This window comes from Lethenteron reissneri, chromosome 30 (genome assembly GCF_015708825.2).
Source record: "Lethenteron reissneri isolate LAM-NWPU_2019-01 chromosome 30, ASM1570882v1, whole genome shotgun sequence".
Lineage (NCBI taxonomy): Eukaryota > Metazoa > Chordata > Hyperoartia > Petromyzontiformes > Petromyzontidae > Lethenteron > Lethenteron reissneri.
The window spans coordinates 1,612,590-1,635,898 of record NC_083808.1 but is presented as its reverse complement, the minus strand read 5'-3'; the positions used below and the strand labels follow the sequence as shown (position 1 = coordinate 1,635,898).

The window sequence follows — 23,309 nt, the reverse complement described above, 5'->3', positions numbered from 1 at the left end:
TGCCGTGCTCCACTCTCACCTGTAATTTTAATTACACATTTAGGCTTGAATTGTACCACGTAACAAATGCATACAGCACTGTGTTTTGGACCACCAGCTCAAAATGAATCAAAGTTGTGGCAACATTATTCTATACAGCAGCAGCAACAGGACAGATAAGGCATGATGAAAGGACCAATCCAACGGTCACAACCTTACTGACCTCTCACAAAGCTGCGTACGCGTCATACCTGATGTGCACAGCAGCGCAATGGCTCTCAGCCCGAGGGACTGGATGGAGACGTGAGTCACGTGTATCGCCAGGATCCTGACCACCAGCCTGTTGCACACAACACTGAGTCTTGTGGGAACTCGCAGGCATTGCCTCGAGAAATCAGGCACAGGAGCAACACGCGAAATGAATTCCCAAGGTAAAAATACTGGAGAAAGGGTTTCTCCACTTTTGCTATTCTATAAAAAAACAATGCGATACATTGTTCATCTAAACACGACTGCATTGCAAGATGCCATTCGCAACAAGTGGGCATATTTATTCTATACAGAGAAAGAGGCAGTCAGTGAGCCTGGACTTGAACATTGGTAGGGAATTGACAGCAGAGATGGCTGAAGGAAAGGAGTTTCAAACTGCAGAGTGCGGCAGAGGAGAACAAGCAACCTCCAAATCTATAGCATTACCATATCACTAGAACATGTTAACATGGGCATTGCCACACAGATACAACGCACATAAGAGCACGAGTGCAGTCGGCATTGTAGCCGTAACATTGAAGGAATGTTCGTGTGTATGCCGGGAATCGAACGCAGAGGCTGTATTGATGAGTCACCAGCAGCGGCGGGAGAGAGCGGACCCCGCGAGGGCATGGCAGCCAGCAGTAGCCCCCACCTCGCCCAGCAAGGTGCAGATTAGTGCCAACCCAGCCTGGGCAGCACATGGCACACAGTACAGGGCAAGAGTTATACCGGGGTTCTTTAACTGTGGGCCACATGTAGCCCAAGAAGGCTCTTGAAGTGATTCCCCGAGAGATATGGCTCCCTGGGACATACCGATACAGAATAGTGAGCTCAAAAGGAGATAAACAAGAGATGAGAGACCTGAAGACCAGAGGTACGCATAAGTGGTCACATGTACAGACGTTATATAAAGTGACGTGGCACGCCAACACGTGCACATTTTAGTACCTGGTCCACTGGAAAACGTAGCTGAAGAGCCCTGGTTTACACCACCACCACATCCAGCATAGACATAACAATAACACTTAACGAAGCAAGAGCACCACTCGTTAATTACCAACCCTGAAAAATACCAACAATGTTCAGGCATATTCCTAGAAGGGCAGCACCATGTTTTTGGACGTACTTTTCAGACGGTTTAAAGATGTGTGTAATCATTAATGTATAAGGTGGTGGTTTTATTACTCGGGCAAAGAATGTCAACCACTTGTACTGTAATTCAGAAAGAACTTGTCCACCTCTCTTGATCAGGAAAAACTGCTCATGAAATTCCACTGTGTTGGGCATGCTCGAACCGACTTATTTCATCCACGGTGCATCGGTGATGGCGATGGTACGTTCAGTTTCTTGTATGCGTTAAAAACCATTTACTTATTCCATTAAAAAAGCCACGTTTTCTAAAACTACAGAAAACTACCTTCAAAATGAAATCCCATATGTGTTATAAGGAGGATGTAGATATGTTTACTGTGAGGCTGCCTAATTTGTGGAAGCACCCAGGAAATATTACAAACCTGCAGATTAAAAACAAAGTGTAATGCTTTCCAACAACAGAATTCCCAGGTCATGTGAGTGGAACGTGACATGGTTAGCTCGGCATTGTTACTGCACTGTGATATTTGAGTCCGATTACCAACCTCTTGTACGTTCACGTCTCCTTTAAATGTCTCCAGGGCGTCAAGCACGTCCTCGCAGAGATCTTCAACTTTTGGTAGCAAACTGGGCACTGTTCACAGAGCAAGCACACGCACCACGGCCACGCTCTACACGGTATAATCACGGAACCTACAACATAAGGTGTCCATTATTCTTAAAGCTTAGCATCGACAACAATATGTGAAGTGTTTGCACATTTAATGTACGTAAGAGAATACGCGTTTATTCTGGTACGGAGTTCTGTAATGAAGATACATGCCCAGTGTAACTTACGTTGTCAGCAGATGGCATTGCAACAACACCACTGTTCTTAACTTTGGAGCTTGTTATGGCTATGCTTAATGTCTAATGCTCCCCACCGTCACAAACCCGCACTAACCGGCGTGGTGAAGTATGCAGTCCAGTCACGTCTGGACTCATCACCATATTTCACTCCTTGAGCTAAGACTCACCCGTGGGCAAGGAGACACCAAGGAGACTGACTGTGCGTGGACATCTCCTGCCAGGGTGAGGAGGTCGTGCAAGGACTCACCCATGTGGTCTCCCGACAGGATGGGAAGACCACGTGTGCGGTCTATCCCTCATCACCTCCTGCCAGGGTGAGGAGGTGACCAAGCTGCCCTTGACTCACCCGTGCGGTCCGCGGCCAGGGTGCGGAGGTGGTCGCCCAGGCCGTGCAGGGCGACCCCGGCATCTCTGCCGCTGCCGTGGAATCGCGCCGCCCGCAGCCCCGAGCGCAGCCTGTGCAGCCGCTTCGCAGCATCGCCGCCCATGCCGCGGCGGGCTCGGGGGGGCACCCGTGTGGCACTCACTCCGTGTGCCCTAGGGGCACCCACACACACGTGTGCACGCCATACAACTCAGCTACGTGACGACAGAGCAACTCCTGGGCGGCTGTGAAAAAAAGAGCTTTATAGCTTATCGGATTCCTCCAGAATGAATATTCAGATTGCTCACGCTCACAGCTGTTGCCATCGCATCACCGAATCGGGCAGCCCCAGTCCCGCACAGCAAGGTGCAGATTTAGTGGCAAGTCAGGCAGGGCACAACAACACAGCCCAGGGCACAACCACACAGCCCAGGGCACAACAACACAGCCCAGGGCACAACAACACAGCCCAGGGCACAACAACAGCCCAGGGCACAACAACACAGCCCAGGACACAACAACACAGCCCAGGGCACAACAACAGCCCAGGGCACAACAACGCAGCCCAGGGCACAACAACGCAGCCCAGGGCACAACCACGCAGCCCAGGGCACAACAACACAGCCCAGGGCACAACAACACAGCCCAGGGCACAACAACGCAGCCCAGGGCACAACAACGCAGCCCAGGGCACAACCACACAGCCAGAGCACAACAACAGCCCAGGGCACAACAACACAGCCCAGGGCACAACAACACAGCCCAGGGCACAACAACGCAGCCCAGGGCACAACAACGCAGCCCAGGGCACAACAACGCAGCCCAGGGCACAACAACACAGCCCAGGGCACAACAACACAGCCCAGGGCACAACAACACAGCCCAGGGCACAACAACACAGCCCAGGGCACAACAACACAGCCCAGGGCACAACAACACAGCCCAGGGCACAACCACGCAGCCCAGGGCACAACAACGCAGCCCAGGGCACAACAACGCAGCCCAGGGCACAACCACGCAGCCCAGGGCACAACAACGCAGCCCAGGGCACAACAACGCAGCCCAGGGCACAACAACACAGCCCAGGGCACAACAACACAGCCCAGGGCACAACACAGCCCAGGGCACAACAACACAGCCCAGGGCACAACCACACAGCCCAGGGCACAACAACACAAGAGATAGAATGTCTCAGATACGAAGGAGGCATCTATCTCAGCGACACAACAACCTACAGTTGTGTTAGTGGTGTTGATGTTGTTAGTTTTGTTGATGTTTTTTATTGTTGATTTTCGTCATGGTATTGCTGTTAATAATGACTGCGTGAGCGGTGTTAGTGATGATCTTAGTGCTGTTATTAGTAGTGTTGTTGCTGGTATTGTTAGTGTTGTTGTTAGTGGTGTTGTTGTTAGTATTGTTAGTGATACTAGTGTTGTTGGTGTTGGTGTTGTTGTTGGTGTTGTTGTTGCTAGTGTTGTTGTTGGTGTTGTTAGTATTGATGCTAGTGGTGTTGTTAGTATTGTTAGTGATACTAGTGTTGTTGGTGTTGTTAGTGTTGTTGTTAGTGGTGTTGTTGTTAGTATTGTTAGTGATACTAGTGTTGTTGGTGTTGTTAGTGTTGTTGTTGGTGTTGTTGTTGCTAGTGTTGTTGTTGGTGTTGTTAGTATTGATGCTAGTGGTGTTGTTGCTAGTGTTGTTGTTGGTGTTGTTCGTTTTGATGCTAGTGGTGTTGGTGTTGTTGCTAGTGTTGTTGTTGCTAGTGTTGTTGTTGGTGTTGTTAGTATTGATGCTAGTGGTGTTGGTGTTGTTGCTAGTGTTGTTGTTGCTAGTGGTGTTGGTGTTGTTGGTGTTGTTAGTGTTGTTGGTGTTGATGCTAGTGGTGTTGTTGTTGGTGTTGTTGTTGCTAGTGTTGTTGTAAGTATTGTTAGTATTGATGCTAATGGTGTTGGTGTTGTTGCTAGTGTTGTTGTTGCTAGTGGTGTTGTTGGTGTTGTTAGTGTTGTTGGTGTTGATGCTAGTGGTGTTGTTGTTGCTAGTGTTGTAAGTATTGTTAGTGTTGTTGCTAGTGGTGTTGTTGTTGCTAGTGTTGTTGTTGTTGGTGTTGTGGATGCGTCTCCCCGTTACCTCGCGAGGCCGCGGGGCTCGTGATGTCACGCATGTAAACAGCGCGCGTGACCGACCCGCGCCGCGACCACGTGAGGGAACTACTTCCGGGCACGTGACCCCCCGGCCCGGAAGTTGATCTCGGAGTTCCACGTGGGGAAGGGGGGGGGTGCAGCTTGGAGCTCGCAGAGTGAACGAGCTGCTGCGCTCCAATGGGCCCCGAGTCGCGGGGGGTCGCCGTGGGCCGGCTGGCCCTGGCCGGGGGCCTGGCCGGCATCGCCGTCTACTGCTGGTACCGCTCGCGCAGGCAGCGGCCGCAGCCCGGCCCAGGTAAGCAGCCCAGGAGACTGAGCACGCCTCTCGCGAGAGAAGCGTGGTTCGGAATTGATTTTGTTGGGTCAGAAATTCTCCTCCTCGGCCACTCGACACAGGCAATAAGTTAAGGGGTCATGCCGCTGTAGCCGTCATACATCGGCTGTGTCGGGTGGAGGAGGGTTTATGACACGTTTTACTTAACGCGATCGGACCCAAATATCAGTTACAAAGTCAGCTAAGCAGAGTTGAGTCTGGTACCATTCTGCAGGCTTTCCATGAAGAGACTGCTCGTATATGCAACAGCAACACGAGTCGCAGCATGTCAAGCGTATGTTGTTGTCTCTTCAAAGGTAGACAACGTGCTTGCATTTCGCGAAGTGGCTGCTGCGTTGGCAGTGGTGGCATCACTGCTCGCGGCGTCGCGGGCGTTGCGCGTGGCGAGTGCCGCGCGTGCATCTCACGCACGAGGCGTGAGTTCTCACGAGCGCGCCCGATGCCCCCGTCCCTCCCGCGTGTCGATAGAAGAAGCACGTCCCGTGCGGACTGCGGCCAGCCTGGAGACGCGCGACGATGGGCCGCACCGGAGCCGCACAGCTGCTGCTGCTGCTGCCGCCGCCTCCACGAGCACCCCGCCAGCCGCCAGCCGCGAGCTGCACGCGTTGCTGGGGGCGCTCCTGGCTCCCCCCGGCACGGACACGGCGCCGCTGCGGCGGCGAGTACTCGTCACCCTCGCGGGCCGCGCAGCCTTCACCGCCGCCCAGGTGCCTGGGTCGGCCTCGCCGCCGGGAAGAGATTGAAGGACCCCCCCCACCCACTCCCTCTTCTACACCCCAAGCCCCTCTTCTACATTATTAATGAGGGGGGCTGGTCGACGTGGAGTGACGTCACATGCGGGACAAACATTCTTGGCTCATTATAGTAGTCAATATAAGGTGACTATTGTGCTCATGTGTAAACAGACATGTGTACATGCCAAATTCTTAGATGCACAGGCCGTGAAAACCGCGAATCCAGGTACCCATCTCAGGTCATGACCCGACCCTGACTGCCCCGTCCCCAATCCCAGGAGGAGATCCGTGCGGTCGGGGGCCTGCCCGTGATCGTGGGCTGCATCTCCAACGAGGACGCTGGCGTGCGAGAGCAGGCGCTAAACACGCTGAACAACCTCGCCATGAACATGGCCAACCAGGAGGTTCTGCAGGTGTGGCCCTGACAGCACATGCGAGCACACCTGGGATATGATCTAACCACGTACTCCTAGGATAGAATATAACCATGCACACTCCCAACCTACATGAGTTGTGACCAGGAATCGATCTCAGGTCACCTGGTTCGGAGCGCAGTGCAGGAACCACCTGCATCACCTCTCCCCCCATGGTACACTTCTCATCAATGTGCGATGCGGATTGTGGAGACCCCCCCCCCCCCCACTGTGGTGACCCTCCAAAATGTGGTAACGCGTTAGGAACGGTCATGCACTTCAGTCTCCATCGCCGTTGTGTTCCACAGGAGTACATTCCTCAGGTGGTGCGAACGATTGCCGGCAGCGACGCTCACCCCGACGTTCAGGTGGCCGGCCTGCGTCTCCTGACCAACCTGACCGTCACGGACCAGTACCACGGCCAGTTTGCGGGGACGCTGCCCAACCTGTGGCCCCTAATCGACAGCGACAACACGCAGGTGTCGCTGATGTCACATTTTGACCACACACTCACTGATGTCACCTGACCCCACACATGCGAGTGTGTACGAATCTTAAGATAAAATTTAAGTAACAGTGTTGGTGATTATAAATCATTGCTTATGCAACGAAGCCAAGTGTGAATTTACCCTGAGAGGGGGATTGTTTACAAGGTTTCTGTAAGATAATTGGTTCTTTACCCTTCTATCTGGCAACAAAACTGACACCTTTTTGCAAGGAGTCATGTTTGCATAGACCGCAATACCTGCAGTCATAAATACAAACAAAAGACATAACTCTGATAATGTGCACTGTCCCTGAAGTTGATTGGTCCACACCCGAGACAGCTTTCCTTCGAGCCTAGTCTCATATGGGTTGGACCAGATGACGCCAAAAGGCGCACAACTCAAGGACAATGCACCATCAGAGTATGAGAGCTCGGGGCAAGCATCTACACTATGGGGACCTCATTTGCCAGTAAAAATATGATAATTGGTTCTTTACCCTTCTATCTGGCAACAAAACTGACACCTTTTTGCAAGGAGTCATGTTTGCATAGACCGCAATACCTGCAGTCATAAATACAAACAAAGACATAACTCTGATAATGTGCACTGTCCCTGAAGTTGATTGGTCCACACCCGAGACAGCTTTCCTTCGAGCCTAGTCTCATATGGGTTGGACCAGATGACGCCAAAAGGCGCACAACTCAAGGACAATGCACCATCAGAGTATGAGAGCTCGGGGCAAGCATCTACACTATGGGGACCTCATTTGCCAGTAAAAATATGATAATTGGTTCTTTACCCTTCTATCTGGCAACAAAACTGACACCTTTTTGCAAGGAGTCATGTTTGCATAGACCGCAATACCTGCAGTCATAAATACAAACAAAAGACATAACTCTGATAATGTGCACTGTCCCTGAAGTTGATTGGTCCACACCCGAGACAGCTTTCCTTCGAGCCTAGTCTCATATGGGTTGGACCAGATGACGCCAAAAGGCGCACAACTCAAGGACAATGCACCATCAGAGTATGAGAGCTCGGGGCAAGCATCTACACTATGGGGACCTCATTTGCCAGTAAAAATATGATAATTGGTTCTTTACCCTTCTATCTGGCAACAAAACTGACACCTTTTTGCAAGGAGTCATGTTTGCATAGACCGCAATACCTGCAGTCATAAATACAAACAAAAGACATAACTCTGATAATGTGCACTGTCCCTGAAGTTGATTGGTCCACACCCGAGACAGCTTTCCTTCGAGCCTAGTCTCATATGGGTTGGACCAGATGACGCCAAAAGGCGCACAACTCAAGGACAATGCACCATCAGAGTATGAGAGCTCGGGGCAAGCATCTACACTATGGGGACCCCATATGAGACTAGGCTCGAAGGAAAGCTGTCTCGGGTGTGGACCAATCAACTTCAGGGACAGTGCACATTATCAGAGTTATGTCTTTTGTTTGTATTTATGACTGCAGGTATTGCGGTCTATGCAAACATGACTCCTTGCAAAAAGGTGTCAGTTTTGTTGCCAGATAGAAGGGTAAAGAACCAATTATCATATTTTTACTGGCAAATGAGGTCCCCATAGTGTAGATGCTTGCCCCGAGCTCTCATACTCTGATGGTGCATTGTCCTTGAGTTGTGCGCCTTTTGGCGTCATCTGGTCCAACCCATATGAGACTAGGCTCGAAGGAAAGCTGTCTCGGGTGTGGACCAATCAACTTCAGGGACAGTGCACATTATCAGAGTTATGTCTTTTGTTTGTATTTATGACTGCAGGTATTGCGGTCTATGCAAACATGACTCCTTGCAAAAAGGTGTCAGTTTTGTTGCCAGATAGAAGGGTAAAGAACCAATTATCATATTTTTACTGGCAAATGAGGTCCCCATAGTGTAGATGCTTGCCCCGAGCTCTCATACTCTGATGGTGCATTGTCCTTGAGTTGTGCGCCTTTTGGCGTCATCTGGTCCAACCCATATGAGACTAGGCTCGAAGGAAAGCTGTCTCGGGTGTGGACCAATCAACTTCAGGGACAGTGCACATTATCAGAGTTATGTCTTTTGTTTGTATTTATGACTGCAGGTATTGCGGTCTATGCAAACATGACTCCTTGCAAAAAGGTGTCAGTTTTGTTGCCAGATAGAAGGGTAAAGAACCAATTATCATATTTTTACTGGCAAATGAGGTCCCCATAGTGTAGATGCTTGCCCCGAGCTCTCATACTCTGATGGTGCATTGTCCTTGAGTTGTGCGCCTTTTGGCGTCATCTGGTCCAACCCATATGAGACTAGGCTCGAAGGAAAGCTGTCTCGGGTGTGGACCAATCAACTTCAGGGACAGTGCACATTATCAGAGTTATGTCTTTTGTTTGTATTTATGACTGCAGGTATTGCGGTCTATGCAAACATGACTCCTTGCAAAAAGGTGTCAGTTTTGTTGCCAGATAGAAGGGTAAAGAACCAATTATATTTTTACTGGCAAATGAGGTCCCCATAGTGTTGAGGTTTCTGTAAGTTGTGAACACCCAGAGGAATCAATCCCTTTTAATATGAACGCCACCCTGTGGACATTGTATAGACAACAGGCCACAATATGAAGCAGCAACTCGATTAGTCCAGATTTGGGCAACTAATTCTATTTAATTCAATAGGAAACTGTGGCAACCATTTCCTTTTAAGTCACTGGTAAGAGTTGCCAAACAAATTGCCCTTGTGCATCTCAGCTGTTTCAGCTCCAGCAGTAAAAACATGTGAAGGGGTCGTGCATTGCCACCGTCTCTGCCTCTTGCAGCTACAAGCCCTGAAGCTGTTTGTGAACCTGTCTGGGAATGCCGACATGAAAGCAGAAATTCTCAGCCTGCCGGTGAGGACTTGTAACTTGAGCATGTCTGCCAGTTGGCATCGTCAAACCGGCGGCACTTCACACGTTTGCTGGCAACGTTACACAACAATGATCAATCTTAACCACGGGCGGCAGTGTTGGTGGTAATGATGAATCTTTCCTCCTCCCCCCACAGGTGGCGAGCTCCTTTCTGAGGCTGCTCGAGGCCGTGGGGAGCGTGGAGGTCACGAGCCGCGTCCTCTTCCTGCTGAAGAACCTCGCGGCGACGACGGGTGAGGACGGTGCGGAGCCGGGCTCACTGCGCGCGCTGCTGTTGGACGGGCGCACCGAGGTGTGCGCCAGCGTCTACCGGCTCACGCGCCACGAAGACGACGGCCTCAGAGAGACGGCCTCCAGCGTCCTGGGCAGCTTCGTGACGTAGCTGCGCGGCGATCGGCCTTCTCGCTCAACTTACAACGCAGGTAGCCATCGCTTGAGTCCAGGTTTGTTTTTGAGGTTGGGCCACGTAGTGGTAGTTTTACACAATTATTGTCGTTAAACCTCCACCACCCGACGCGATTGTCGTATTTGCAAAGTTGTTATAACGCTACTGCCAGCATCGCCCGCAATGTTTGTGAAGGTGATAGTTTTGTAGGGTGGTGGAGGGTTAATGACAAGAATGTGTATGTAACTACCACTACGCAGCCCAACCCAAAAATATGGATCAGCCTTCTCCCTTCATGGCATCCATGCCGGTCGGCAAAAGTAAAGTACAATAGATTTTACTGCACTCTCCTCTTCTGACTGCATCGTAACTCCCCAAGTGCGTGTACCGATTACGTTTACACGACAGAATCTTGAGATGCAGTTGTGTAGCGGTGCTTCACAAACGCCATGGATCGCCGTTTAAGCCCCGTTGTTACCTCACGTGCATGGGGTCGGCCACAGGGGTCACTTGAAGGTATCTCGGAGGTAGCTCTGTGAAAGCGTGGGTTGTTCTCTCACGAGAAGGGTTGCACACAGCTGTCTGAGTTTTCAAGTGGCACAATGGAGGGAATTTTTTTTTTAAGAGAAGACATGGCTTAGAAGAGTAGGTCTACCACCAACAACCACACCACTACAAACTCATTTCCACGAACATTTATTAAAGTTTAACATTCTTTTTAAAAAAAAACCCCGACGACCGCTTCAATATAAAAAAAAACCTGAAACACATGTTTCTTGTGGTCGTAAAATAAATCTGCAGGGGTGGCGGCTTACAGCACGACGGATGGAGGGAAGGGGGCAAAGCCTGGTCAGACAGGTCCAAGCCACCAAGTAGATGGCTCTGAATGGAGAGGCCCACCAGCACCTGGGCGTATCTACTGCTCTCCGAATATCCACAGGATGTTGACGCCAGACATGCCCAGGTTCGCCCGTCTGTGGAGACAAAGGGGGGGGGGGGGGGGCAGCGGTTAGCAATGCACAAGACGCGGTCTTCAGAAATTCTGTACCTGCCCTGCGAGTGTTTCCAAAATCTCTAATCACCTTTAGCACACTTCACTTGCAGGCAAATTAAGTCGTGATGATGATCGTGAATTGTAAGTGTTTGAAGTAAGCCTTAAAAGAACCTAAAACTTTAGGATGGCCGTAAGTGAATCCAATTCACCTTTCGACTGTTACCCAGGTTCAGTAGTTTGTTGCTATTAGGATTGTAGGCATCGACTCAACAATATTTATACCCAATTTTAGAGTTCTGGCCCTTCTGTAGCAATGAGTAGCATTTGCATTAGGAACGATCATCTAATACATGACACTATTAGCCACAGTTAGATCCCAGATAAATTCACATTGGAATGGACACTACCACCATTGACCTGTACCAAAAAAGACAAAGATCCCCCGTGTAACCTTAACAGACTGTTGGGGCAAGTGCTGTTAGCGAACACCTGTGAAGGGCACCACGGCACACGAGGGGGGTGGCCAGCACCACACCAGGCCGCCTTTGTCTCCCGAGTGGCGATGTTTACACACTGCACCAGGTACTCATTTGAAGCTGAGTCAACCTCGGGGAGGCCTAGATAATCGTCACTACTGTTGACCATGAGTGGGAATCAGACCCGAGTCGCCGGGTTCATAGCGTAGCTTGCTAACTGCAACACTACCTGTACCAATAAAGAACAAGAATACATACCCAAGCATCCCTGATTCCTTTGTCTTGACGATGTACAAAAACATCAGGATGGTGTGAAACAGGTTATTCCGTCCCTGAAAGAAGAGAAACAATTGCTGAGCCCCAACATCGCCGCCACCTTGTGAATTTTGTTGACAAGGAACTGGTGAAGGAGATGGGGTGCAGGTGAGGAACGTGAGCGCAGATCGGGGTTCTTTATTTTCTGACGGGGCCACGTGACGTCACATGCCGTTCCAACGCCACGGTGTCAGATGTTATGATGTCACACAGTGGAGCACCACTGTTACCTTGGGCAGCTCGAGCGCCGTGCCGTGGTACACCAGCTGGTAGTTTGCTGGATTGGTGCTGATCTGGTGAATGTACAGCCCCTGCTGGCTGCTGGCATCTGATGGAAAAGAGGAAGTCGCAACAGGGAGTCACGCGAGCGTCGTGGCGACTCGGGAGAAGCGCTCGCAGCTGCGTCACTCCGGCGTTCAAATTCAACTTGAATTTGAACGTCCCGCGGCAGAGACGTCCACGACATCCACAAGTGGGCATTTGAACCTTGTGGTGGGACCCCGGGGTCCCAAATAAACGGAAGTAAAAATCGTATTTAATTAAATTCTTTTTGGCGACTCCGTCCCACCGCGCACAAACGCCACGACCCACCTGGCGCGGATCATTGTTGTCATGTCGTCCAAGCGCAGCGAGGACGAATGCGCAGAAGAAACAAAACTTTGATTAGCGTAACGTGTAGTGCTCGTCGAGAGGAATATATTGCCATATCGTTCGCTTTTAACAGACATAAAATGACGTCGCAACGCAGTTTATGCGAAGCCAGGTGGCTTTATGGGACCTCAGGGCCCCGCCATAAGGTTCATTTATAAAAAGCCCAACGTACGACGGTGGAAACGCCGACCACACCTATTGACCATATCGCAGTGAACAACTGTAGTGTACTATAACAATCATTTACAGCGCTTGGTCGTCAATACACTTTTTGATGAAGACGTACCCAGTGTTAGCTATGGGGTTGTGTGACCGTACTCCTCAATGCTGCTCACTGTGGGTCTGTAAGGTCAGGTTGGGGGCCTACGACCGGTTCAGGTGTTGCTGTCCACCGATGTCAGCCGTCATCGGGAATTGAACTCGGGTCGGCTGGGGGGTTGAGTCACCTGGCTTGTTGGGGCTGCGCTGGAAGTGCTGGGAGGTAAAGGTTTTCCCGTCCGGATAGCGAGGGTTTGGAGGCAGCCTCGAGTCGAGGTAAGTGCACAACATGTGCATCACCATCTGATGCAGACACACGACACAACAGCATACAGCCACCGCTGGATCAAGGCCTCCCCACACAAGTGTCAGCAGTGCACGGAGGGTCTCCCATCCCCCAACGGCGTCGTGTGGACATGGGCCGTGCGTGCTCTGTGCTCACCATCGCGTCGGTGGGCAGGTCCGCGTCCCACTTGCGCCCGCGGTAGTCTCCGCCGCCGTTCCAGCGGAACGCGCTCATGCAACCGCCATCGGCCAGGTCTGTGTCAAAAAACGACGAACGTCAAGTCGAAAGCCGTCAGGATCTTTCGTGCTGCCGAGAGGTCAACTGCAAAACGTGCTTTGCCTGCCGAGACCCACAACACGCGAGATGCGTCGCAAGTCTCACAAACAACCAACACTCGGTGCTTTTGCCACCATGGACAGCTACGTGCCTTCATTTGCAATTGCGGGGGGGGGGGGTGTTGGTGAGGTGTGTGATCATCTCACGTGCAAGCCCTTTTAGGGAAAGCCGGTTTTGCAGTGGAGATAAACGTCAAGTTGTCAACACGTACGCACGCGGACCTGTGCAGCAGTCACAGGTGATGTTTAGACCGAGGGACTAACTAACGTACGGCTGGGTCCATGGTAGAGTTTACGGTAAAGAGGTAATCAGTTTCTTTGAGTGTTGCAGTTACGATTATTTTACAGCCCTTTGTCAATCCACTGCTGGATGAATGCCTCCCCACACATTGTTGATCATGGAGATTGTTTAACGATACTGAAATCACACTGGTCAGAGAATAACGAAATGAGATCTGCAGTCTTAATACTTGACCAAACTTCCACAGGTTGCCATCAACTAGAATAAGCCTTTTGCCTGACTCCTGTTCATTGTTTTTGTGGTATGTCCAGCACCCGTGAACAGACTTGCCATGTTATGCCAAGTGCTACAGACGTCATTATTATTGAGACTAAATTAACATCGGGAAGCCACGCTAGAAAAAAAAACGGGACGGGGGCAGGCAGCACCTTTAATCCTCTCCCACAGATACTCCTGGTTGGCCGTCACGTCCAGGTAGAGCAGCACGCGCGGGAGGGTAGGGATGGCAGCCGCCTTGAGGAGCACCGCCTGGCGCAAGCTGGGCACGCTGGATTCTGCCAGAGAGACGCACGGCTGGGGTGACGTACCCGTGTTACACGCGCACCCTGGGGCACACGTGGGACACCCACACAGGTGGGATGACGCACCTGTGCATCGCTCACACACCCTCGGGCACGTGTGTGACACGGTCGTGCCCACAGGTGAGATGACGCACCTGTGCATCGTTCACACCCACGGGCACGTGTGGCACCGACACCCACGCGAGTGATAGGATACGACATAAGTTTACACAATTAGATGACCGTCGTGAAATCTATTTCCTGTAACTCTGTGACCCTGTTTGTTGTGTTTGTGCTTTGCTGCACTTCCAATAGGAAGAGCAATTGTTTACGAGCTCCTCAACTGCTGTTCGCTCCACATGGGCCTGCCACGAGTCTTCCAATTATTGCAACATTGCGATTTATAACGATTACGACCCACGCAAGAAATTATAAAAACAATTAAATGCGCTAAAAATGTGACTTTGGCACACCACCAGTTTAATGGACAGAAGCTCTTCACTTACAGCTTTATATTTTTAAATAAATAAAAAAGCTTTATTTTTTTTTATAACAGAAATTTAAAAAAATAAGCATTAAGCAACAACAATATAAAAAAATTGACAATACAGCACTATTGTGGAAACTTGCGTCGTAAAATAAACCACGGTGACACCGTATCGTGGCAGCTCTACACACGGGCATGTGTATTATTATTATGCTTGTGCTCGTTAACCCAGGAAAGCCTCGCCTAATCTCGCGACACTTTCAGGAGGTTCCTGTCAAGTTTCCACAGCAAATGAGTGATTGGCGGGAAATGTTTCAAATTCTAACCACGATGCCTGTGAATGACGTTCCCTGTGGAACGCGTCACGTTCCGACGCCCGCGGCACCCGTGGGCGTGCGACCTTACCGCCAACCTGCAGCTCCGGGCAGCCCAGCCGACGCAGATGCCGATTCACGGTCCCCACCTCCTTGACCAGGGGCACCAGGATCGTCTCGCTGATCCACTGCACCCTCGCACCGCGACACAAGAGAGCGCACGTCGATCGTCACACACCCCCTGCCGAGCAAGAAGCAGCAGCCGGGCGAGCACAATTTTGTCCTCGCAAGAGATGGGGGCAGGAATACAGTGCACCGCACGTAACGTGGACTTTTTCGTGGCGAACAAATAAAAAAGTCGCTTTTTTTAAATCCCACTCGCGAAGCTCAAAAGTATGCAAATCAATGCTGCTTTGTGGTTATCTGCATCTGCACGCTGCACAGAAACGTTACAAGATGGGCAGCGCCAGAGGAGTACCACGGACCAATGAGTTGCATTGGATTGTGTCTTAACAGAGTCTATCAGCTTGGTTGGCTACGTTTGGTGCAAAAGAGGTTCAACATGTATACACACACACACGTACAACTGTGATTTTATCCCCAAGTACCGCACCCCCGAGTTAACCCGGCATTGAAGACAGAGTAACGGGCACCGGTTCCATGAGCGCACTGCATGCCCGCCGCACTCACGTTGCGGAGACTGGCGACCCACGAGTCGAGGTTCTCCAGCTGCTGCCGGCTCGTGCCCACCTTGGCCCACACCTGCACCATCACGCGGCGACGCACGAGAACGATGTCAGAGCCATGCAATGCACGGCACGCCCAGCCCACCTCGGGTGTCCATGATGGGTTCATAGTGAGCGTGAAGTCCAAAATAATTCAGGAAAGGGTGGTGGCCTGGTGGCTCTGTTCCGAAGGCCGAGCTGGCACCACTGAAATCCTGGGTTGAAATTCAAGGAGCCACCTGCGATTAAACAAGAGTTCTCCAGTGCAGTGAGTTGATGGTCTCATCCCAGTTACCAATGACTGCACAAATAATAAAACATTAATTATGGTTCTGTGCTTAACGAGGCTAAAGTTCAGTTCTGAAAATTCAAAACATCAATTTAACTGTCATGCGATGAACGTTAGTCTCGGTGGCAGAGCAGGTGGGAAAGTGCTGCCACCATGGACCACAGTTCACAAGGAAGGGTCTCAGAAAGTTGGGGTATCTCCTTCAAAGGGGAATTCTCTCCAACACTAAGGGCCGCTCTGCGAGAGATCCGATTTAACACTTTGTTCCATGACGTGACGCCAAAAGCACAATCGGATAATATTGAAGTTTTTTTTTTAATTGTCATACCATGTTATAAAAAAGTTTGACTGGCTGGCACGCTGGTGGGGGGGGGGAGCAACTGTGCGGTGGTGACATCGCTATGCACATCTGCGTGGTGGTGACGTCACCTGCAACCCACAGCGTTGAACCTGGTTCGTGCATTGCAGTGACGTCACACCTCCCCCTCCACCCTAGCCGTGTAAGAAATTTAAGAAAAAAATACACCTACTTCAAAAACAAATCAGCCTCGTAGGTTTAATTTGTTATTATAATAGCGGCATTGCAAATATAAGCTTCCAACGACTCCAGAATAAATTTTTATTTAAAGCTTTCGTGACTGCAGGGATTCATCTTCTTGGTTCTTTCGGTAAAGTCACGTAGAAGGGAAGTATACAACATGGAACGGCACAAAGCCAGACCCACAAATACGAAGGAGACATCACAGCGGCGATACACTCCACTGCTCATGACGTGATTATCTGGCTTGACCACCTGAATGTGAAATTGTAGTTGTTGCTCTGCATCTACATCAGCAGCCATACGAAAGAAGACTCGTGTCCCCTCTGCAGGAACTGACGACGCTGCCGAGTGGCCAGGCTCTGACAGCTCGCCAGCGATTGAGCCAGCGACCGGTGCCAGGTGTTTGGAGCTACCTCGTCGGCGGCGGTGGCGGCGCCGGCGTCCGCCTCGTCGGTGCTGTGTGCGGACGGCTGCATGCAGCGGCAGGCCGGCTGGTAGGCGTACTTGCGCAGGCTCTGGGCGCACTCAGCGGGGGACTGGCTGTAGGCCCAGGCACCGGCTCCTCCCGCGGGCACGCTCCACTCGGCCATGCCTAGCCACCCAACACGAGGATTTTCCGTTTCTGACGTGACAGCGTCCTTTTTGCACCAATGCCTATTTTATTAGTTGCTGCAATTCTCACCACGTTAAAAACAAACTCATTTAAACTCAACTGAACAAGCACCGGCACGAGAGACATCAACATGTCAGGAGTGCTGTTTGTTCCTGACTGGCGGGGCGGTTTGGCGGTTTGGGCCTATGCTCAGCAATCGTCATTTAAAAAGTAACCACAATGGGGGGTCGTAAAGACAGGAACCGATGATGAGGGGTACAACCCATATGGATTAGACGAGAGACGGACTTGGAGAGGTGTAGGTAAAAAATGATAGCTCTTTAGCAGCCTCATGTGTTTCTTTGATTTTAGGCTCGTTTTAGTTACACCCTTTCCTTCCCTTGCCACCCCCTCTTCCTTCCTTAAATACTTATCTTACCTCATCCAGTGGCACGCCGGCTTATTTGGGGCAGTAGGCCTGCTCCCCATCCCTCTACCCCCTGTTTTCCATAACCGGTTTAGCTCATGTTGACGGTTCGAGCACGGGACACAACGTTATGTGACAGGCCCACATATTGGTTCAATTTAAAAGGAAAAGTAACCAACAACGCCGCCGCCGCTCTAACTCTAATTATTATTGACCCCAAGTGCGACACCGCCCCACGGAGCAGCCCACGCACCCAGCTGACGCCTCCGCTGCAGCTCCTCCTCGCCCTGCATGAAGCTGTGCAGCGTCTTCTGGTCCGTGATCAGCTCCTCGGGGCCCAGCACCGCTGCCGGCCCAGCGGGGGACGTGCGGTAGCGCAGCCGGAGGCCCGAAGAGTCCAGCGAGCCGTCGAGGGGAGACGTAGCGCCCATCGGTCTGGCCGGGGAGCCGGGGCTGCCCTGTGTGAAGACGGGCGAAGGCGAGGTTTGATGACCCACACAAACGGCAAGCAATGCCCTGTGGCATTGAGAAAAGTAATAATACCCTTTATTTTACACAGAAAATCCAAAGTCTCAAGACTCTTTTTCAGAAGGGTCTTGCTGTATGGCATTTGTTTGTCTGATTGCAGTGGAGGGCTGGCAACACTCAAATCACATCGCAAGCCGACAACACCTGGAATTCCCAGGTAGCCTCCCATAATAAGTACTAACCAGCCTCCAATCCCAGCTTAGCTTTGGAGCTCTGCTGAGATTGGATTATTCATCTCATGATACGACACTGCTATCACAATCATAATATAACTGGACAAAAAGACAAAACACACGTTTGTTGTATTGAGCTGACGGACATGCACACGTGTGTGTGTGTGGCATCACTCGTGTGCACCTGTCCGTAGCTCAGGTGTGAGTAGGAGTAGGGGGGCACAGGGGAGGCAGCCGAGCTGCTCATGGCCGAGGAGACAGATGACGAGGCGAGGGAAGAGTGGAACCCTGAGCCCCCTAGGGGGCTCGCCGGGGAGAATCGGGGGCTGGGGGTGAAGGCACGCCCTGGGCTGTAGCTCAGCACGCTCTGACCCTGCAGGGCGGGGGGTGGCGGGGAGCTCACGGGGGTCGCGTCCGCTCGCCTGGGAGACACGCCGCTCAGCAACGCTGCGGGAGCAACACACACACACGGACATTAAAGGGCCTCGTGACACTCCCTCAAAGACCAAGGCAAAGCTCCCGTGTAGCTTGCATAGACTAACGTGAGAGACAAGAGCTGTCAGCGAGCACCTATGAAGGGTGGTATGACCTATGAGACAGCAGTGTGGTCAAAACCATGGCCATCTGCCTTTGTCTCCCCTGTGCTGTTTACACAATGCACCAGGAACTCATCTAGCGTTTTCCAAAATTGTATTGTCAGTGTTTCGTCATGAGACCGAGAGTCCATTCGGATCTCTCGCACATCAGCGTGACCCTTCGTGTTACAGGGTGGTCCACGGAAGTGAAATTTATCCAAATTAAGTGCAGACCCAAATTTAATGCGATGGGTTTTCTCGTGCAGCCATTGGTGACCGGGCGAGACCACCAAGTGAACACATGAGAGAACCCAGTTTAATTACAGACAACTGACAAGAATCGGCACTAGGATCTCAGCAGTGCCTGCTCGGTGCCCCGACTTCTGAGACACCCGGTCACGATCTTGATGGCAAAACGATCACTATGAAGATGAGCTTAGACCTACCTATCCGTGTTCACTCCATATTGATGATTAAAAGTGTACGCGCGTTGGGTTGATCATGGCTATACCTGCACGCTGCGGGGAGGTTCCGGGGGCGGCAGGAGGCTGAGGGAGCGAGCAGCGGCAGTACCTCCACAGGTTGAATAGCGAGCTCACGCTGCACAGCACTGCCAGCGCCGACTCTGCGGGGGGTACAAATCACGTCACACGCGACTCGGTGCACCCACTCCCCCACTTTTCAAACGCCTACTCAGTCATCCACTTCACTCACCCGCTAGTCCGCACACTCACCTCTTGGCCACCCTCCTATCCACTCACCCACTCGCTCGCACACATACTCATGAAGTCATGATCAGTAACAGCCATGATCGGTATCAGCCATGATCGATCTACTACTGGATGAAGACCACCCCAAGCCGTCGCCTTCTCTCACAACCCTGCGATGTAACAATCCACCTCCACTTGTGCACAGGAGCCGATATAATCACTCCATCTCAACGGTGGATGTCCTCTCGGGTGCATTTCCTCGACCACAGGTCGTCGCCCCTTACAGCGGGCGTGTCCTGCCTGAGCCCGCTTTTCTTACGTCAATGCGATGTCTCTGACTCGCGCTACGTTCTCAGAAACGTGGGACACTCGCAAAATAAAGTGGAACAAAATATGAAAAGTTGAGTGGTGTGCTTAGAAGCGTGGAGGTGCAGGCTTGGGATCACACCAAGAGGCAGAGAAATCACCGCATGAGCAGTAGAGAGACTCGTGGATAAATTCACGACCTGTACTCACCCAGATAGTAGACCATGAAGTAGTTCACCCCAAAGTACTGAGCAAACATTTTGCTTGATCTGAAAAGAGACAAAAAAAACAGCCACAGCTGGAATGATTTGCCCTCCTCACTGTGATACCATAAATTATCACAAATTAAGATAATTTGATTCAAATGCTTTTGTCAAATACGCTCTTTCATTAGGTGGCAAAGCAAGATGCTTTCCCACCTGATGGCGGACGCTTGTGTTGCGCCCGAAACGTGATTTATTTTATACCTACGTGACGTTACCGAAAGAACCAAAGAGTATGGATTCCTGCAGTAACGAAAGATTCAAATCAAGATTGAACGCTTTCATTGTTGTGCTGCTACACGCGCATATGCCGACAAAGCGGCAGGTGCTCACCCCCCCTCACCTCACCCGATCCAAAGCGATGTGGTTGCTCAACGTATCGCTCAGCTGGGAACCTGGCTTAAGACCTCCACCACGATTCCCTCCCCAGGCCATTATGACCCGACGTGGTCCCACGCGACCCGACGCGACCCCACTCACAGGTCGAGGCAGGCGATGGCGGCCAGCGAGAGGTGCAGGAGGCCCCAGGCGAGGCGGACGCCGCGGCCCTGCGCCTCCCGCCGCTGGGCCATGTCCTGCGCGATGCGGGCCACCCGCGCCTCGGGGCTCAGCCCCCCGGCGCCTGTGGCGGAGGAGCAGAGAGAGAGGAGGGGGTAGAAGGATTATAGAGACTGCAGGTGATACAGGAACACGGAGGTAGAGTGTGGGGGGTAGAGGTCTGTAACGATACTTGGGTAGAGAGGGGTCACGGGGCATGATACGGGGTAGAGGGACACAGCGACACGCGGGTTGGGGGTACACAAGGATATGGGTGATCGAGGGGATGCGGGAACACGGTGATGTAGAGGGGATGGGGGGGCAGAATAGGCGGGAACACGCACGCATCACCCGCGGCTCAGAGCCACCCATGGCGGGCCGCTGGGCTGGGAGCTCAAACCGCGGCGCAGCGCGACCACAGACGAAACACGCGCCCTCTACGAGTAGTTACAGCCACGAAGAGTCGCCCAGTACGACTCAAACAACAACAACCACGACAACAACAACACACGGCAACAACAACAACACACGACTCCATAAACTCCGCTCCACTCGCCGTGCGGGGAGCTGGGCGCGGCCATCTTGCCCACGTGACGTCACAGCCGGGGCCGTCACGTGGGGTGGTTAAGCGGGCAGCCACTCCGCTCCGTGTCAATCCGATTCGTGTGGCTCGAGCACATTGTTACTTATACTCTTAGGTTTTTCGGTAAAGTGACGTAGGGAAGGCCTCGCCGAGTCTCGTGACTGGTTTTGCCAGTATTAAAGTATAAAAAAATAACAATAGGGTTTATTGCCAGAAAGGGTCAAACTTATTCTTATTTTTTTCTCGTGACTCTATTTCTTCAGGGGAGGCCCTGCCACGTGTGTCCTGTAGGAGGCGGTGATGGCTCATGTTCATTGCAATTGAGGACGTACCCAGTAATCATGATCGAACGTTGGGTCAACTTTAGTCCGACCACTTTTCAAGAGCCGAATGGCTCACAGGGCTATACCAAATAAATGAAACTGAAAAAAAACTTAAATTAATATGACCCACGACTTCATTTCATACGGCCAGTCATGTAGTTTCCCACCTGTGCAGATTGACACCTGCATAAAAGAATATCACCGGTACAGGTGATCCCAGCGCTATATTACCACAAGCGCCCGAAACCTTCAGCAATGTCGGTTCACACCTATTCCGATTCGCACCTGGTCCCTTTACATATTTTCGAACATCGCCTGCAGGTTGGGGGAAGGCCTTAGGGGCCGTCCATAAATGACGTCACGCGATTTTGGACGATGTTTGACCCCTCCCCTCGGGCGGGGCTGGTGGGGGACAAGGGGGTGGGGGGGGGGGGACTTGCAAAGCGTTCGCTCGGCCCGAGAGGGAATTCATTCAAGGGACCGATGCCAATTATAATGTTTTACTTTGAATTCGTGTATCATTTATCGGTAACACTTGTGTGATTTTATTGAAGGGGCTTTGTCCGTTACTCAATAGCCACTGTTAGTGTCGCTATGCACTTGCCTATTAAAACAACAAGTGGTAATCGGAAAGAAAGTTTACATTTTAGATGTAATTCTCATCAGAGCCTCCAACTCTTAATCTCCACTCTGTGCCTCTGCTCCTGGCCTCTCGAGTAACGCGCTGCGAGGAAGGGCCATTTCTTTCAGAGCAGACGAAAAAGTTGACGGGTTTTTTGGGGCAGGGGTATGGGGGGGTAATTGGAGAGAGGAGAGATGGGAGGGGGTCAGTCGGACCAGTGAATGCCACCCGCATTCACTGGTCCGACTGACCTCGTGGTGCTTCGTGTGCGGGTTAGGAGCGGTGGCGCTCCGGTAACCGCGCTGCGCTGCGAACCCAGCGATCCGAGTTCTATTCCCTAAAATCCACGGCGATTGATATCTGAGGCGGTCCTGGGCTCTACCCCTAACCCCACCCCCTCCACCCCTCCCCCGCCACCTTTGCCAACAAGAACAGGCCGGCGTGGTGAAGTATGGCCAAACAACCTCCCCGTGACCCACCGAGCTTGAGGAGCCCTTCATCCAGCAGTGGATGGGCAAGGGGAGTAGGAACGAGCTCGCGTGACGGAGCGAGCAGCAGCAGCAGCAACAACAACATCATGCTCCAGAGGGGGGTCGACTATCAAGGTGACGTGACGAGAGGGGTTCAGCAAGGAGATGTAAGGGGCACACCGTGGCGAGGGGACCTGGCGAGAGCTGGGACCTCTGACGAGGGGACCTGACGAGGGGACCTGAGCGAGGGGGCCCTGGCAGGGACCCCCCCCCCCACCCCGGCTGTGGCCAAGCCGCCCTCATCAGTATTCGAGCCAAGCCGGTCCGAGCCATGGAAACGGCTCTCGGCTCCAGCAGCACTCGCGCCTTTGTGGCGCCACGGAGGGAGACGAGCAAGAGGGCGGGGGGGGGGGCACGGGGTAAGAGGGGCGGGTGGGGGGTAATAGGGGGGGGGGGCACGGGGTAAAAGGGGCGGGTGGGGGGGCAATAGGGGGGGGCAATAGGGGGGGGGCACGGGGTAAGAGGGGCGGGTGGGGGGTAATAGGGGGGGGGCACGGGGTAAGAGGGGCGGGTGGGGGGGCAATAGGGGGGGGCAATAGGGGGGGGGCACGGGGTAAGAGGGGCGGGTGGGGGGTAATAGGGGGGGGGCACGGGGTAAGAGGGGCGGGTGGGGGGGCAATAGGGGGGGGGTAATAGAGGGGGGGGGCACGGGGTAAGAGGGGCGGGTGGGGGGTAAAGAGGGGGGGGGCACGGGGTAAGAGGGGCGGGTGGGGGGGTAATAGGGGGGGGCACGGGGGTAAGAGGGGCGGGTGGGG

The 23,309-nt window shown here is 52.3% G+C and overlaps 3 protein-coding genes across 5 annotated transcripts in view; 1 reads left to right on the top strand and 2 right to left on the bottom strand.

The window, feature by feature from the left end:
* The window catches only part of LRRK2 (leucine rich repeat kinase 2), a 43,570-nt gene extending 38,773 nt beyond the window's left edge, over positions 1–4,797 (bottom strand). Inside the window, 5 exon segments of the mRNA XM_061562731.1 lie at positions 231–319; positions 825–919; positions 1,869–1,957; positions 2,519–2,709; positions 4,661–4,797. Coding sequence (XP_061418715.1) covers positions 231–319; positions 825–919; positions 1,869–1,957; positions 2,519–2,660 — 415 coding nt within the window. The 5' untranslated portion in view covers positions 2,661–2,709; positions 4,661–4,797.
* On the top strand, positions 4,775–11,640 carry LOC133349372 (armadillo repeat-containing protein 10-like). Its single transcript, XM_061562740.1, has 6 exons — positions 4,775–4,969; positions 5,477–5,715; positions 6,021–6,155; positions 6,464–6,634; positions 9,439–9,510; positions 9,665–11,640. Exons 1-6 carry the CDS (start codon positions 4,852–4,854, stop codon positions 9,908–9,910), a joined length of 981 nt encoding a protein of 326 aa, XP_061418724.1. The 5' UTR covers positions 4,775–4,851; the 3' UTR covers positions 9,911–11,640.
* Positions 10,638–21,106, bottom strand: TMEM209 (transmembrane protein 209). 3 transcript variants are annotated; one of them, XM_061562736.1, is made up of 15 exons: positions 21,053–21,106; positions 20,440–20,581; positions 19,907–19,965; positions 19,192–19,305; positions 18,290–18,552; positions 17,658–17,862; positions 16,799–16,977; positions 15,521–15,592; positions 14,922–15,018; positions 13,898–14,023; positions 13,050–13,147; positions 12,796–12,910; positions 11,929–12,026; positions 11,642–11,715; positions 10,638–10,887 (listed from the first exon to the last, which is right to left on the bottom strand). In XM_061562736.1, exons 1-15 carry the CDS (start codon positions 21,075–21,077, stop codon positions 10,830–10,832), a joined length of 1,725 nt encoding a protein of 574 aa, XP_061418720.1. In that variant the 5' UTR covers positions 21,078–21,106; the 3' UTR covers positions 10,638–10,829. The 3 variants fall into 3 exon arrangements, with proteins under 3 accessions (XP_061418720.1, XP_061418721.1, XP_061418719.1); XM_061562737.1 differs by lacking the exon at positions 21,053–21,106 and adding an exon at positions 20,841–21,017 and having other exon boundaries at positions 18,509–18,552; XM_061562735.1 differs by lacking the exon at positions 21,053–21,106 and adding an exon at positions 20,841–21,015.
* Between the last annotated feature and the right edge of the window lie 2,203 nt (positions 21,107–23,309).

Bases quoted from the DNA above. Each gene is read 5' to 3' on its own strand.
- LOC133349372 (XM_061562740.1), top strand. From the start codon at position 4,852: ATGGGCCCCGAGTCGCGGGGGGTCGCCGTGGGCCGGCTGGCCCTGGCC. The intron at 6,156-6,463 runs GTGTGGCCCTGA...TGTGTTCCACAG, and splicing joins CCAACCAGGAGGTTCTGCAG to GAGTACATTCCTCAGGTGGT. The intron at 6,635-9,438 runs GTGTCGCTGATG...TGCCTCTTGCAG, and splicing joins TCGACAGCGACAACACGCAG to CTACAAGCCCTGAAGCTGTT.
- TMEM209 (XM_061562735.1), bottom strand. From the start codon at position 20,868: ATGGGTGGCTCTGAGCCGCGGGTGATGC. The intron at 17,863-18,289 runs GTGCACACGAGT...GTCTTCACACAG, and splicing joins CACACCTGAGCTACGGACAG to GGCAGCCCCGGCTCCCCGGC. The intron at 15,019-15,520 runs GTGAGTGCGGCG...GCGAGGGTGCAG, and splicing joins GGGTCGCCAGTCTCCGCAAC to TGGATCAGCGAGACGATCCT.